Source organism: Argiope bruennichi, chromosome 4 (assembly GCF_947563725.1).
Source record: "Argiope bruennichi chromosome 4, qqArgBrue1.1, whole genome shotgun sequence".
NCBI classification, from domain to species: domain Eukaryota; kingdom Metazoa; phylum Arthropoda; class Arachnida; order Araneae; family Araneidae; genus Argiope; species Argiope bruennichi.
The window spans coordinates 137,842,971-137,861,132 of NC_079154.1; the positions used below are offsets into that span (position 1 = coordinate 137,842,971).

Consider the following 18,162-nt stretch of genomic DNA (forward strand, 5'->3'; position numbering starts at 1 on the left):
TCTCTACAACCGTCCTGAAATGGTGAACACTTTTGCCGACGAAACTCTCAATCTCTCGCCGACGGAAAGGGGGGGGGGCAATTGCCCTCCTGCTACCACCGCCTCTGATATAACAAATAAATATGTTGCTGATACTATGAAACATTTTTTTAAAAATTAGAAGGTGGCAAAATAATGTACCAATTCAAATAAATGAAAAATGTAATAAGCAAGTTATAACACAGAAAGGTCATAATGAAATTAGAATAACAAAAATATTGGCAAACAGATTATTTTGTCTTATATTATAACTTTTGCATATACATTACTGGAAGAATAATACTTTTTTCAAATACATTTCAGCGTTCATAGTGAATAAAATCTTATGATAAAACTTTAATAAGATAAGCATTATATCCTCAATTCTGAGATTTCATGTATATAATGAATAGTAGTCTTTACGGAATATAGAAACTTAATATACAGATCAACACATACTTTGTTTCTGGGGATTTGTAAGTCAATTTATGTGTATTTCATGAACAAAAAACGTATATGCTATTAATTTTTGCCCATCAACTTTTGTCCATAAGATATGACAATACATTAAATTAAGTTTAGTTCACAGGCATCAAACAAAAAATATTTTCTTTAATAAATTAAGTAAAACATATTAACTAATGGGGGGGGGATACAGGAGTATTTCTATATATCTACAACAACTTAATTGAAAACATCAAAAGAAACTACAGAAAGACTAACTCAGAGACGGCGGCAGAGATTTACCGACGGGTAGGGGGGAAATCCGACAAGGTTGCAAGGATAATTTCTTTAATTTAGCTTCAAAATAACTCATAATAATTAATTTTTACATTTTATTGAAAGAAATTAAGTATTGCTTAGATTTTTTTTTTTATCATTCAAATACTGGCTCTTTCTTTCATTGTTAAAAACTTACAAAGATATTTGTAAAAAAAAATTGCTCTCAGTTTCTTTTAATGTTCATCAAAAGATTGTCAATATTTGAGTCTATGTTTTTTAATGAGACTCTTGAGATTCACTCAAGAGTGATTCACTTGAGTGACTCAATTATTTCAAGGAAAAAAAAAATAGTTATACTTCATTCCAGATTGTAGTATAAAACTCAATGGCACAACAGCCAAGGCCTACAGTGCTCAGATCTGCTTTTCTTCACTGAGGGCCCTGGGATGCAAGGCATATGTCCCAGTTAGGTAGTCAGCCTAACGCGGTAACCCCCAATGTTTAGTTCCCAAGCATGTTTAGTCCTCAGTTTATCGACCCACTGAAGGGATGAAAGGGTGACTCGACCTTGCCCAGCCCGAGGATCGAACCTCGAACCTGTGCGTTGGGAGCGCTACCACAACGCCACCGGGCTTCGATTGTAGTATAAAGTTATAAAATTTCATTCTAGGTTGTAGTATATAGATTGAAACACAGATTACACCAGAATTACGTGCCATGTTAAATGAACAAATGTATACTTTCCTCATGGAAGCTATATAAAATGAATGTAGAAACTAAATTCAAAAAACTTGAAAGTTTTTAGAAACCCAAAATAATGAATAAAAATATATTCTATGTTTTCACCAAAAATCGATTTTTTAGCATAGTCCACTTCTTAAAATTATTTTTATAAGGGTTTCAGTAACGAGCAGGAATTCAGTTATATTTCGAATTTGAGGAGAATAAATATGTGTGCATAACAAAAATTTATTATAGTTCGGACGATCAATATAGAATGTGGGGAAAAAAATACAAAGATGATGTTGTTTCTTAAGAAGATTGGAGAAAATATTTTATAAATATATGTACTAATTTATTATTTTATATAAGATATGAAAAATATATTTGTGAAAAATGGACTACTTAAACATTAGGTTTCACATGTATCTATTTTTCAATGTACAGGGTGTTTATAATTAAAGTTTAAGTTTCAAAACGCTATAAAAAAAAGGAACCATTGATGAGAATGACGTCAAATTTGAATGGCATGTTATTGAAGAAGGCGGAAAGCGTATGGCAGAAGAAAAAAAATAGTTTCATATTTTAGCAACAGATGGCGCTGTAAGCGGCAGAAAATGTAAATTAAAATATCTGTCATGCACACGACGCATTTCAGTGTTATAAAATCGCCAGGTACACGGCTGTTCCTCATTTCGCGTCTCAGTCATTCGCCATGGGTGTCTCACTGCAGGACCGCGCTCTGCTGGTAAAGCTGTATTACAAGAACGATGATTGTGCAAAAAGTTCAGGACACTGAAGGGTATAAAAGAAGGCGTTGGTCCAATGAGTGTCGCGAGTCTGAAGAAAATGATGCAAAAATTCGAAATGACAGGTTCGTTTGATGTGGTAGAGGGAGAAAACGAATGCGTTCGACGGTAGTTGAAAAAGTGGTCACAGCATTACAAGAGGGGTCGGACGGTGGTGTGCAACCGTCAGTGCACGAGGAATTGCCTGAACATTGGACAGGACTACGAGCACGGTGCTGAAAATTGTACGAAACATCCTGCAATGCTATGCATACAAAATTGGCTATGTGCAGGACAGGGCCACCGCGTGGGTATTAGGCGCCCTTGTTCAAATTGAAATTTGGCGCCCCTTAATTCTGTTCTGTTGCACTCCTATAAAGTGCTGCAAATTATATGTGAAATACTCTTTTATAGTATTCAAAATTTGACTTTTGAACTGAAAAGCTTTAAAATTATAATATTAAAACACGTTTGTCTGATTGTTTTTATTATTTCACAAATTTTAAAAACAAAACAATGATAAAACATTTTTAAATAAAATATAAAAATTAGAAAATATATTCAAATATTGATTTTCTTAGCTTTAGCAGCTACAAACACTCGTATCAATTCCTTTATATTTAATTTATCCAAAATTTCGCTCTCTATGGATATAATTGACAAATCCGATAATCTCTTCTGCGCCATTGTAGATGTAGTTTTTTTTTTATAATTTTAAGTTTTGAAAAACTTCCTTTTCCAGTAGCCACCGAAACTGGCAGGGTTAAAGAAATCCGTAAAGCTATTGCAATATTTGGAAATGTATCGGTAAGATTGTTTTCATAAATATAATTTAACCCTTTCTAGGGCAGTGGGAAGTATGCTTCCCACCAAATTTATCAATCTTTGCATGAAATTATGTAGGTTGGCATAAGTTCTGACAAATTTTTTTAGTAAGTCAGAAACTTAGATGCTCCAGTTCTTTATCTCAGACAAAATTATCTGTCTTGATTTGTTACTTAATTATTAATTAACCAAATTAATTAATTAATCAAATTAAATTTATCTAATAAGCTAAATGAATCCATTTTCTTATTCTAATTTCAAGCCTAAAAATAATTTAAAATAATATGACTAGAAAAAAATGACCCTTTAAAGGGTTAAAACATCAATAGGTGACATATCCTGTTTAGTAAAACATCGCAAAGATTTTATTTCTTCGAACAAATTTAATCTATCAATGTGCTTTTCATTAACATTTTTAGTATCCGTTAATTTTTGTTCTAATTCTTTACAATGTTTTAAAATTTCATTGTCACTCCAGTTTTTTAAATTAGGTATATAGTATACTACCTTGAAGTAATTGTAATATTCTTTTAATTGACTAAATCTGTCAGTAATTGAAATAGCAGTATCTAATATTATATTGTAAAATTAAATTTTTGTCTTCGATTGTTGATTAGTTCGTCGGTTTGTTCATCTTGAAATAGTTTCTTTTTAAACCTGTTTAGATTTGTGGAAAATCAGTATCCACCCCCAAATCATCAACAACGATACTTGCAATGGCAATTGCATGTTCATACGCTTCATCTGATATACGATTATTTAGCTCTGATATAAGATTTTGTAAATTGTCAGTCATGAATTGTATTTTACATTTAGAATTTTGCATTATTTTATTTACCACATTTACTAAATATAAAATATCGTGACAGATGTTAATGGAAATGAATTTAAACGAGAAAACCTTCTAAATCAAATTTTTTGAGTTCTTTATTCCATGTCTATTGTTTGATCTTGAATATTTATTAACGCTCTCAAAATTCCCTTCAAATCGTTTTTCAACGGTCTTAAAGCTTGACTTGTACTTTCCCATCTGGTGTTGGAGAGTGACTGTAAAGTTAGATTTTCAAGATACTGTTGCAAAATAAATCAACGTTTAACGAATGAGGAAAAGTAGTTGTAAAGCTCCTGCACTACTCCGAAGAAATTAACTGTTTCGAAGGAAATTTTAGCTGCATCCTTTAGCAAAATTCTCTCTCTGCAAATTTAGAGAATGGGCAGAGCAGAGGATATAGAGTGCTCTCGAATTATTTGCAATAATTTTTTGTTGCAATCATTTGTGCTTTCCTCTCATATTAGCACCATCATCGTACGATTAGCCTCGTAAATCTGATAAATTTAGTTCTAACGATTTTAAATGTCCATTTATGAATTCAAACAGACCCTGTCCAGTAGTGTCGTCGACAGATTGAAATCCACAGAAATGTTCTTCAATTTGGGCTTTATTGGTTTCCTCGTTCTTATAAACAAATCGAATTACAACAGTAAATTGTTCGGTATGACTGACATCAGATGTAGTATCCAGAATTAGTGAGTAATATTTTGACGATTTAATCACATGTAATAAATGCTTTTTAATTCCTTCTGAAATAATGCTTATAATTTCATTCTGAATTTGATCTCCTAAGTAATGAGAAATGTTCTTCTTTTGAGATGTTTGAATTTTGTGGAGATGTTCAGCGATTATTGGATCAAATTTTGCTATGGTTTCAACCAACTTCAAAAAGTTTCCATTATCATTATGATACAACTCTTTCGAAGAACTTCTAAATGTAAGGTATTGCCGGGCTAAAAATTGTTTTAAATAAATAAGCCGTTCAATAACCTATTGCCAGTAAACCTTTTCTGCATCATAAAGTCTTTGTTGAGCTGCATCAATGGTACATACATTACGCAAAGACATTTTGAGTTCACTTCATTTTGAACTATGTTTAAGGTGAGATGAACTGTTTCCATGTGTTTTCAAAATGTGGGTTAAATGCGCCCAATCATTACATCCATCCTTAATAAACTGTGAATGCTTCCCTCTGAATAGTTTACATGGGAAGCAAAAAATTGCATTTCGGGAATTTGAATATACTAAATAATTTCTAAATACTTTTTCTCCATTCGGTAATGTTCTATAATAGAACGATTCTGAAAACTTTCTGCAGAATTATCTCTCGAAAAATGTTTGATTATCAAGCGGGCAGGGCCATTTTCAATTAAATAATCCCTAATTTTTATAGAAATTGTATCAGGCCAGGTAGCTGGATCGTTTAATTCAAAGTCAAAATCTTAGTTTTGAGATATTACGTTATTACCAGGCGAATTTTCTACGTCATCATCTAAATTTTCTATTGGTACAATCGTGGCTTCTTTTTGATCATATTCTGATAAATTTTCATTATGAAATTCCAAACCAGATATTGTTGATGGTCCTGTTCAATTGCTTGTCCGTCTAATCCTATTGTGTTTATGAAATATTTATTGAGAGATCCTGCCAGTTTCTGATTAGGTTCCCCTCTTAGCAATTTCCTTTTTCTATTTTGTGCTCCAGACTTTTTTTTGTTTTTTTTAGAACATGTTTCAAAAAAAAATATTTATTGCACTAAATAAAAAAAAAATTAATTTTCATTCCATATACAAAATGCATTATATGATTTTCTCTCAATATACTATTTGAAAGTCGAAAGCACATTTATGTCATTTGCTACTAAATAAAGATTCAGATAAAAAAACTAATTTGACTAAAAAATATAGATTTTTCTTTTTTTTTGAGAATTTAATGTGAAATTTTTCTTTTTATTGCCGATTCAAAATATTTCAGTAAATTAAACCAATAGTAACACGAATTACTAAAAAGCATTTGTTATAAGCAATTGAAATATTGAAAACATCTCGGGTACATAATAATTATAAAATTTAATGAAAAAAAGCTATAATCATTAGTAATTTTTTTATAATTTTTTTTTCGATTATTTGGAAATTGTAATTTTATATCAGAAATTGATATTTTGCTCAATTAAGGGTAAGATTTATCTGGGTTTTATAGAGATAAATAAAAAGTTGCTTTTTGAATTATTTTGTTAATTTGAAAGATAAAAGTTTTTCTTAATGAATTGTTTCTTTTTATGAATCTTTACTGCAATGAAAATAATATTAATAATATATTTAGATTGTTCACTTACCTCTAAATAATAATCCTATTTTTAGAGCAATTATAAACAAAAAAGATTTGAAAACAATTAATCACAGTTTGCTTGCGAAGCAATTCACAGAATATACGCACTTTATGAGCAGCGACTACGTATATGATTAAAAATAAGGGTTGACGTATGATAAAATACATTAAAAAAAAGCAAACTAAACAACGACGTTGAGCCGCAACAGCTTCACAACACATAAAGAATAAATATATGCCGATACAAAACATTCCCAATTCCTGTTGTTACATGTTACAAATTATTAGATTTTAAAAGCGATTTTTTTGCAAGCGTATAATTAACAATTTTTATTTAAGTAACATTAAATTAAAAAACTAAGTACTATAAATTTTGGCGCCCTTGTGCGGTGAACAATTTTGCCACCCTCACGCGGCGGCCCTGGTGCAGGAGTTGCTTCCATCTGATCTGCCAGCAAAGGCGTTAGAATTTCTTGCTCGCATGGAAGTGGATAATGAATGGCAGTGGAAAATTTTGTGGACAGATGAAGTCCATTTCCATCTGACAGGGTACGTCAATACCCAGAATTCTCGAATATGGGCAACAGAAAATCCACTGGCAACGCACCCCGTACCACTTCATCCTGAAAAGGTCACGGTGTGGTTTTACGGCATCATTCATCCTACAGCCATATTTTTTCGAGCAGACGGGTGCTTCCGTCACTGGTCATCGCTATGCTTATCCTTTGCGCAACCGCGTCATTCCAGCTCTGCAACAGCGTGGATGTGCAGATGGAATCCTTTTTATGCAAGATGGCGCTCAAGTACACATCCCGTGAAGCAGCTGCTGAGGCGCCATTTCAGAAGTGCTCGAATTATCAGCCGTCATTTCCTTACAGCCTGGCCATCCCGATCACCTGATCTTACTCCGTGTGACTTTTGGCTGTGGGGTTATCTCAAAGATGTTGTGTTCCGTGCTCGAATTGCAAATTTAGCGATATTAAAGACATCCATTTCGCAACACATTTTGATATCACCCCAGAGACACTGCGATCTGTTGTGGAACATGCTGCTTGTCGCTTTCAACTTGTTGCATACAACGGTGGACACCATATTCAACATGTTTTGCGCCAGTCTCGCGATATTTCCGAACTTCTTTGATGAATGGTTTTTATGCGGTATGTTGCCTCAAAACTCTTGAAACCGATTTGTCCCTTTCCCTGTGATATGCAAATAAAACTACTCAACAATTCTAATTTGTCAATGCGTTTTAATGTGTAACTTACACCTTAGCCGTTGTTTTACGAATCATTTCTCATTTCTCGTCGTGATTCTGCCGCTTACAGCTCTACCTATTGCTAAAATTTGAAACTAATTTTTTTCTTCTGCCATACGCTTTCCGCCTTCTTCAATAACATGCCGTTCAAATTTGACATCATTCTCATCAGTGGTTCTTTTCTTATAGCGTTTTGAAACTTAAACTTTAATTATAATCACCCTGTATATTTAGGATTAAAAAACTAATGCATTTTATTAAAAAAACAATTAGACTTGGAATATGAACTCCCCAATTTTCATTTTTAGGTACGCGTTCTTGTGGTTATATACTTTTATCCCCACCCCCACCCCACCAAGCTGTTGCAAGCTGATATTCTTTCCCATAAGTGAGTTTTACACTCTCAGTTGCATACATTGTTTTTTCTTAACCCTTTCGTATACAATGACGAGTCTGAATTGAGCATTGAATTATTAAATGTTTAATGTGCAATTAAGTAAAAGTATTAAATAATTTAAAATGCAAAAATCACTTGAAAACGCATCATTACCTCCAATGCCTTTAGGGATTAAAATAATAATAATTGTCCCAAATAGTAATTCATATGTCAAGAGATTAATGTGTTATATGTGAATATTCTATGATTAACTATTTTAGTCATCATTTTATCAAGATATTTTTATCCGAAGTCTATTAAAAATTTAAAAGCACCTGAAATTATATAGATTTTATCACGAAGAGTAATTGAAGGAAAAAATAGAAAAGAAAATTTAAAAAAATATGTTTACCACTAGCACTGCTGTAATAATGAATGCAGAATCTGAAGAATTTAGGTAGTAATTTATTTAATAAATTTAGTGCATACTTGGATAAATTCTTTCAGTGTAAATAAAAAGCTACTACACCAAAAATATTTATTTTTCGGTAATATTTCCTTAGTATTTTAGTTGTAGTCTGTAAATTAGATTGCAAAAAGCATATATTTTACTGTTAAATAAATTTATAGTTATACAAGTTAGTGAGTTATAATGAATTTACATAACTTAGCTACAGCAAACTCTTCTTAATATCTATATTGCATAAGAGCGTCGATAAAAAAAGAGTGTTATATTAAATTTGTTTCACCATTAATTAGATTTCAGTTAGAGAATTCTCACAGTGAAATAAATTTACCAATTCATTATCGAGGAAGCAACAATTAGATGAATAAAATGACAATACGATTAATTTTAGAACTATTGCCACTGAATTTGGAATTGGGGGAAACAACTCTATCGTCCTATTCAAGTATAATATAAAAGTATATTTCCCTAATGACTCCACTTGCAGGTAATGGAAATCGAAATACTCAATGAAAACGTTTTTTTCTCTCATAATCTGTGACAACATTTTGATCGAAAGACAAAGATTAGTATGCAAAAATGCAACATCTTATTCACTTGCAGGCTTATTGATTATTCTGATAAATTTTGTGCAAATTATAAGTTGAATGAAAACATTTAAATCAGGTGTCTGAAAATGTTTGGACTTAACATCGTCCCCAACCACCACATTAAGTTCTTAATACACCGATCAAAAATGTTTCATAAAATGCTATATTTTATATACCTTTCACCTTATCGAATAAATTGTAAAACATTGTGCAAACTATAAACCAAATGAACGACATTTGAATAAGATGCCTGAAAATTTGTTTCAATCGAATTCAGTTCACAGCCGGCCGTCCAGAAATATTTGGCAGAATTAGATATTTACCTAATCGGATATATTTCCAAAAGTAATGCAAATTATAAGCTTGATGAAAGATATTTCAATAAAAAGCCTGAAAATCTGCATATTTAGATTGTTTGACATTTATCGCACTGCGTTCATAGTCGGCGGATCAAAAATTGTCCGCAAAATGTAGCATTTTATAGACCTGCCACCCTATCGATTATCTTGCCAAATATAGTCAAACTGGTTTAACCGTCATTTGAATATTTCGATTGTTTATAACATATTAACTTTAAGATAGCTTTAAATTTCACATAACAAATTTGAAAAAAAAATTTGAATGACCTATGTTATCAATTAAATAGGTCTAATTCATAATTTTGAAGAGAGCAATACAAGCAAGTTACATTATTAAATACATTACTAGCAAGTTATTGCATATATCAATAAGCTTGATTGTTAATACATTGATTTATTTTTCAAAATAATATATTTAATGATTTTTTTTTTAATATTGTGAAATAATAACATCATTTCACAATGATTTCTGGAGCAATAATAGTATTCTGGCGAGTAGTAATAGTATTTAACAAAAATATAATGATTAATTATTTATGTACTAGTCATGTGTGGTGACCATATGGTTCGCCAAGATTAATGGTTGTATTTAATTTCAGATTAATAGTTTAGATAAAACTTCATGCCCGTGACACTACCAAATTAAAGCTTTGTTGTTCTGTGAAGAAATGAAAATACTTTAATAAGTCTTTGTTTTCATATATAATGGAAACAAATTCATGAAGTAAGCAAAATGATAATAAAAAATGCCAATTAAAGCCATTTAATTAATTATTAATTGTCTAATTAATTTATTAAGTTTAAGTTATTATTAATTTATTTAAATTATTAATCTATTTAGTCTAATTAATGCCATTTTAAAAAATTATTTTTTTAATCCAGTATGAGACAATATATCTCATTGCTTCAAAATTTAACAGTCATCAGATTATTATTTGTTAACAGTGGTAAAATAACATGACTCAACGATTCGAAGGAGCAATGATACTGTTTTGAATTTCATTATAATAAAAATCGTTGTTATAAATTATTCCCAAAACTAATTTTTCAAAAATTACTACTAAAAAAAAAAAAATACATTCATTCAAGCAAAATTTTTTTCATTGAAAAGTCCCTTTTTAAAAACCTTTATAACAGTGTAAAAATAATTTTTGTGAGGTAATATGCTTCGTTGTTATGGTGAAAACATGTTAAAAGTTGTTTTTATTTTTTAATTAAACTTCAAATTAAAATTTTGAAAAATGCACTCTGAGTGGGTCTTTAATACCTAAAAAAATAACTTCCCAAATTTTATGCCCCTGACACGGTTGCTCTGAAAGTCCGAACAAACTTTTATATGTAAAGAGAGATTTCATTAAGAAAAAATTCCTTTAACAGTTATAAAAAGAAAAACAAGCAAATATCGTTAAAACTAAAAAAATAAAAGTTTTGAAAAACCTTTTTTTTATTTCTTTAAAAAATTTTAAGTATGAAATACAGCAGGTTTTTTTGTTTGTTTTTTTCAGTAAAAACCAAAGTTTGGTGGGATTGGTTCAACAAATAATTTCAAATGGGTGGGGAGATTTAAAAAACACAAAGAAAGAAATAATGATGAATGAAAATTTATAGTTTCAAATTAAAATCTCGCCGTATTACATTTTATGCGATCGACTAACGTAATTACATATTGCAATGAATTACAAATCAAAATACCACAGTAAAATCCTTTCAAGGGTTTGACCAAAAGACATATTAATGAGAATAATGATCGAATATATAACATACTATAAAGAGGCTTCACTGCATGTGTTTTTAAAGCAATTTCTCCCATGTTCGATATATTTCTTTGGTGCACTAGCTGTATTCTTATTTTCTGTTGATTGGATTAAATTGCCTACTCTTTTTCAACAACATAAAAAGATTGAACATATACTTACAAAACATAAATAAATTCTTCAACGTCTAAAACATTAAAAATTAGTGTTTGAATATGTTTCATTTAAAAGTTTCGTTTTTCGTATCCCAACAAATATGACCAGTACGTATTTTGTACTGAACTTCCTGGATCACTATTCCAGGATTTTAATAAACAGCAATGCACATTTTTCAAGAAAAGTGAGCGGAAAAAGGATAATTAAGCATTTGTTAATATGTATTCAAACTCTAGATAACTTCTCCGAATTTTTCCCTTTTGGCTTTCTTTCTTGATACATTCAGTAAATAAACCTTTACGTCCATGCTTATGAATTATTATATTCAATATATGGGGAAGCTAAAAAATCTTTCTTCGCTCTTCTCGAAAAAAGTAAGCCCTTTTAATGACCTTTCCTCAAAATTAAGCAATTTTAAGGTGCTTAGAAGTGATTTTCAAATACTTTTTAAGCATTTTTCATGAGACTACACAACCTGTACTTATAAAAAACATAGTCTCATTTCCAATGAAACACAAGGACTATTTTTAGAAAACAGTTCTAGTGAGCTTTATATATTTGAATTTAAGTCTAATGAGTAGGATAACATCTTAGCTAGCATCCCTATGTTCAAACTTATCCCAAGAAGAGGATTTCTCTATAGTGTTAGATTCAATGTACACCAATACCACATACATGGTGGATATTTGTTGTAATAGGGTTTGCACTTGAAACCCTATTGATGTTAAAAGCTTATTATTAAACATTACAGTTCTAAGTAAAGAATCAGATAATTATCAAAATTTAAAATTAAATCTATTTTTTTCTTTTTGAAATCACAGAAAATATATGCTATAAGAATAGCAATTTCATATTAAAATCAGAAAATGATGACCATAAGATTTTGGAAATGATATAAGTATTCTGAACTAACAAAACATTTTTTCCATCTCCATTTTTTACCTGCTGGCATTATTGTTTAGTAAGCCAGTAAGCAGTTTTATTCTCATATCTTTTATATCATTTTTTGCTTGATAGTCAAATTTGCATTTATTGAAGGATAACAAGAACAGATAAACTTATGAATGGAATGAGAAAACTACTACATAAATAGATTGCCCGACTATCTTGAAAACTAGATACATTTTCAAATTATCAATACCTTTAATGCCAAATGTTGGACCTTGTGAAGGTTGACGCAAGCAAGCTATAACATTCTTTTGCAGCTGCACAGCTAATGCCTGGCATAAACCAACAGTAGTAGTACTTTTGCCTTCTCCTAGTGGAGTTGGTGTAATTCTAAAAAAAAAAAAAAAAAAATTATACATATATGAAATTTGGAAAGATGTGAGACGATTAATTATAAATGATACTTCATGATAAGGCTTTTTTAACAGCAAACACTATTGTGTTCAAAAATATAATAACAATTCTGTAATATAAAAGATTTCAATCTATTTGCAGAGTTCGATTACAAAGTATTCATATATACTTCTAATATATTTATATTAACTTTCCAAATATTCAAATTTTCTGGAAGATTCCCCAAATTTTCATTTAACACATCAATAGATTAAAATAATATTTTTAACAGGATTACAACAGGATTAACAAGAATAGAATATTCCACCATTCATGTGTTCTTTATTTTCTTTTGATATATTATTCATTAAAGACTGCTAAAGCATTCATCTCATCTCTCTCAAAGACACGAAGTGTAGACTTCTCAATGTCAGATATTTTCATAGCAGAAATTTAATTTTCGTTCTATCAAATTTAAAACTGCATTTGTTTTTTTTTTTACTCCACTGGATACATCTTTTGCTGAGAGTTAATTTAAAAAATTTAATCCAATTAATTGTCCAGTTTAAAAAATTTACTTTCTTTGCAGATTAATTAATCTGCAAATGATAACATAAAATGAAACACAAATTGTTGCTATATGTTTATAAAAATTATAACAATTTCATAAAAAAATTTTACGGGATACTTACATCTGATTTTGTAAGTCATTAACCATAATTATAACATATAAAATAATGATGAAATATTTCATTCTAAAATGAACTAAACAAAAGTTAATTTCGTAATTAATAGGCTTGATTAATTACTCCCAATTTTTGATCACACAAAAATATTTATACTACAATAATTACAAAATATTATACTTTACCCAGCAATAACAACATATTTTCCTGGTTCTCTAAATTTGCATCTGTCTAGAACTGACAGAGAGACTTTAGCCTTTTTGTCACCATAAAGTTCAATTTCATGAGGCAAGATTCCAATTTCTTTTGCCAAAACAGCAATATCTTTCAACTTTTGAAGTCTTGTAATTTCAATGTCACTAACAAAGGATGAAATAAAAAATAAGCATTTAAATATAAACTATTGAAAAAAAAAGACTGCCAAACAAATTAAAACGTTAGATATTTTTTACCTTAAGCTTGGAACCCCAAAATTAATAGGTATGGGTTTTAGATCCCATGTGTGCTAAAAGAAAAAGAAAAAAAAATTATAAATTAAATTTTTTTCTAATTTCCCCATTAAGTAATTAGTTCTAATAGTGATACTTAATAAAATTAGATAAAACTGCTTTTAAATTTAACTTTATAATACATATTGATACCAACCTTGTAGGTTTCTTTAAATGAACTGTCATATTAAACATACAGAAAAATTCTATATATATATATATATATATGTGTGTGGGTTCATTAACGTATATATCACTGATTTGATAATCAAAATATTATTACGGATCACCAGGTTGGCTTGTAGAGGGTGTATGGTGTGACATCATAATCAGCAGGCCTAAGCAGAAAATAACGACGTTTATTTAACAAGAAGGCACTAACACAGAGACAACAAATATTTACAGCCGAGATGAACACAGGACATCAAACAGCAGCACACTACAGCAAACAATAGCCCTCAAGCAGTAATCGACCACAGCACACAAAGCGGCCAGCAGGAGAAGGGATCCCCGGAGTTTCGCTCTACGGTCTCTCCAAGCGGTTGAAGTTTTCACTGTCCCTCGCTTTAGTTGTATCCAACTGCCGACTCACTACCACACGACTGGCTACTCCTCACAGGACTCGATGCTGCTTCCACAATAGACAACAGGACTCGGCACAGAACTCAGTTCAGAACTAACTTGAGCTCCACACAAACGCTGGCACTCCGTCGTTGCTTCGCTATCCTTTCGAAGACTCGTTACTTATCTACGACTCCGACTATGCTTCACTACGGCTACTTGCAGCTTGTGACTGCCGGCCTTTTATAGTTCCCGGGAGGCGGGTCGAGAACTTTTTAGGTCAATCAAGCGTATCTCGGTTCCTAATGGACGGATCGTTAAAATTCTCGAAGTTTCTAGCATTATCTATTTTATCGCCAAATTCTTCGCCAAGCTCTGGGATCACTGGCTCAGCACCCGAGCAGCATCCAATACAGATGATTGCAAATAAATCTTTACAGTGATAGAACTAACCATTCTGGGAAGCAACTTTACAGGCTTGTAACAATATGAAATATATGAGATAAAGAAAATACTAAGGACTGATTTCGAATGAAAAGTTTACTAACAAAGTCAGCAAATAGTGCAGCATCAACATAAATTAGAAATCTTATTTTTGTTTGCATTTCTAAGTTTTGTTATCTAAACTTTAAAGTTTAACATGTTATCATAATCTTCATAGAAATATTTCATTTTATGGTCATAAAAGGAACTTTTGGGGTAACTTTTTATCTCATTAAGTAGTAATGCTATATGTATTTTATACAACTTGACTGACAAGGATTAAAATGTGTTTAAGGTTACTCTCTCTGATTGAAGGAAAAAAAAATAACTATTTGATTAAAAATTGAAGTAACCGTACAATTTCATATTTTACAAGGAAAAATACAAATAAATTTATAACAAACATTTTCCCTATTACTTTGGTGCCATTACTTTCTTGCTTACTACTTCTAAATAATTAAGTGAAGAGTATAAAACACATGTTATACTCATTTTCAGTTAATGAATAAAAACTGAAAATCATAATGCAACCAACCGCCATTGCCAGTACCCAACACACAACTATTACTAGGCTTCACTTCACAAATACAAACACTTTATCAAAATAAAATTAACCAGAAAAAAAAAATGTTCGTTCCCTAAGAATTTCTAACCGTAATTTTGAACAGCACTTGGCAGAATGAAGAGGAAAATGCAAAGAAAAAAAATGTCTTTATTTTTTTTAAATAAATAAAAATAAAATAGTGTGCCAATAAAATATATTAGATTTATAATTTAAATTTCTAACTTAAAGATATAATTCCCAAAACTATTTAATTTGGTTATGGTTTTGATTTTTTTTAATCAGACCTTTTGGTTTTAAATTATTTAATTCATCAGCAATTTGTTTTTTATTAGAAAAAAAAGGAAGAAAAAAATTTCTTGATTCTCCTAGCATTAAGAAGCCATAACATGTTCTTCCTGCAGGAATTTTTAAAAAATAGTAATTAGGAATCCACAAATTATACTTAATTACAAAGGAAGAAATTGATAAGTTTTTCACACCTGAAATAAGTTCTTCACTGCAGTAAAAGTATTCTTAGCAATATTAACTGCAACAGAGCTCCAAAAATAATTATAGGATGTAAAAGTATCAATAAAACTGAATGCACTCTGATCTTCACAATCTGAAAAAAGGGAAAATAGTTAAGGTTTTTAAAATTTTATTAAAACTCATTGGTATGAATAAAACATTTATGGTCAGAAAAAAATCCAAAACAGTTACAGTGAAACAATATTTAATGTTTCAAAATAAGATCTTTCATATATTTGATAAAATTCTCGTTACAAAATGAGCAACTCTTTGGTGAAGAAGTTACTCATTTTGGAATACATGAAATTTTTACCATTTAAATTATTACACAATATAAATGGATATCATACATATAATAACAAAATACAAAACAAAAAATAGTCAAATAGTAAAAAATATTTTTGTGCAAAATCAAATGTTTGTAAATATATTCAGTAATTCAAATAATTTTAATATTATTTTAATGTTAGTTAAAAAAATTATTTTTTAAAAATATATTTTCAAAATAATTCACCTGTTTCAGAACAATTAATTAAAAGCGATCCAGGTTTTAAATGTTTTGTATCATCAGAAGAAATGTGCAGAGAGGAGATAATAACATCGGCATTTTCTATCTAAAAAATGATTAGGATATTTGTATTAATGTGCACAAATTAAAACTCAATAGTTACACATTTTTAAAAATTTAGCTATAGATTTAATACATTTTTCATGTACGCAATTACAAAAAATATGAATATAATCAGAAAATATTAATAAACAAAAGATTTCTTTCAGATATTTTAATTAATATTTACAAATTTAAAATTTTAATGAATAGAGAAATACTTTCATGGATTGATAATCAACAATTATAGATGACAAAATTTATCATTTCTTTCAGTTGTGTGTGTATAAAGATAATTTTGCCTGAAAAGAAGAAACTTTTGAACTTTGAATTAAAGTTTGAGCTTATTTTACATGGTAGGCACATTATGTACAGCGAAAAAGTGGTAAAAGATGCATCAGTCTACATCGCAACACAAGAGAAAAAGAGAGAAATTTGTCCCTTCAACGATTTTACAATGAGATTTTCATAAGGATTTCACTGGCAAGTGTTGAATGTATTTTCATTTTATTTTTTTATCGAAATTTTTCAGATTTTGCAACCCTATTTTGTAATATTTTTCCTCTCTAAATATCGAATTTTATTCTGAAATCCCCTTCCGACAAAAACGTTAATGAATCGTATTTAACAAACTATCTATTTTCGCCGTAGGATTATATTGTGTCTTTTTTCCAGCGTCTGTTTTCTATTGGGATTACAATCATATTAGAATAAGCATATGCAAAGGAATCTTAGGTATCTTTAAAAGGTATGAGGGGTGTTAAGAGATTTTTATCCTGTAAGGGATGTCAATTTTAGCAATCCCATTTTCCTAACAGAGAGTGGGGGAGAGAGCATGCGGGTGAGGATAGGAGGACTGGAATTTGGGAGGAGAGGGGTGTTCTGTAAAAGAATATTTGTGTTTTTTCATATTTTATGTTTTACTTTTTTGCGGTGTTACCAAATGTGAATACAAATTTTGGATTAAATTTTGAAGTGATCACTGTCTCTACCGCTCACGCTAAAAAAAACCCAAGGTAAGAGGTTTTTTTTTACATTGGTGGCAGCTACATGGGATGTGAGCAGAGACAAATCACAGAATAAGTGACCGGTGGTCACAGTAGAGTGTTCATCGTAACCAGTGATCACCAGACTAAAATGCTTGAATCCTCAGAGGCTGTTTCTGGAGAATTCGGTGGATTCGGCGATCAGAATCTGATTTCAGGGAAAGAGTAGACATTCCAAATGTTTCTACTTCGAATCAAATGTTCGTGCGTTCACCAGTGTTTTAATGTTCTTGTGGCTACCAGTGTTATCGAAAATCTTCAAATACGCCTTGCAATGTGTGCAATTAAAATAGTGGTTCATCATCATCTAATGCACGTCAGGTTCAATGTGAAAACATACGTCCGATTAAGTAAATTAATTTTACTACCTCCAGTAACAAACCGTAAGTACTGTAAACTTTCCTATAATTCGTATCTAAAGTGGTTAAATAGAATTAAATACTCTCAAGACGTCTTCTGGTTCAATAAAAATAAATGAAAATTTTATATATTGAAGAAGAAAAAATGTGTACTGAAATACTGTTATTTCCTTTCGGTTTCAAAATATTTATGAATCTCTATTGCTTTGATTTATTAATACTAAAATAAAACTTAAATCATCTAATGAAATTTTCATTGTATATTCATGGTATGTATAGGTAATGTATCTGTTGTATTTTATGCATAGGTAATGTGTCTGTCGTTTTAATGAAAGCGGAAGTAAAGCCAGGCAACATCTGAATTCATTCTAATTTTGTTTCGGTGATTG

The 18,162-nt window shown here is 30.2% G+C and overlaps 1 protein-coding gene across 3 annotated transcripts in view; it reads right to left on the reverse strand.

The window, feature by feature from the left end:
* LOC129966028 (uncharacterized) overlaps positions 1-18,162 on the reverse strand; it is a 128,040-nt gene that overhangs the window by 67,006 nt on the left and 42,872 nt on the right. For all 3 annotated transcript variants that reach the window (XM_056080373.1, XM_056080374.1, XM_056080375.1), the window contains 5 exons: positions 16,276-16,375; positions 15,734-15,855; positions 13,610-13,662; positions 13,343-13,516; positions 12,332-12,468 (listed from right to left, as the gene is read on the reverse strand). In XM_056080373.1, coding sequence (XP_055936348.1) covers positions 12,332-12,468; positions 13,343-13,516; positions 13,610-13,662; positions 15,734-15,855; positions 16,276-16,375 — 586 coding nt within the window. The remainder of the gene's footprint in view (positions 1-12,331; positions 12,469-13,342; positions 13,517-13,609; positions 13,663-15,733; positions 15,856-16,275; positions 16,376-18,162) is intronic.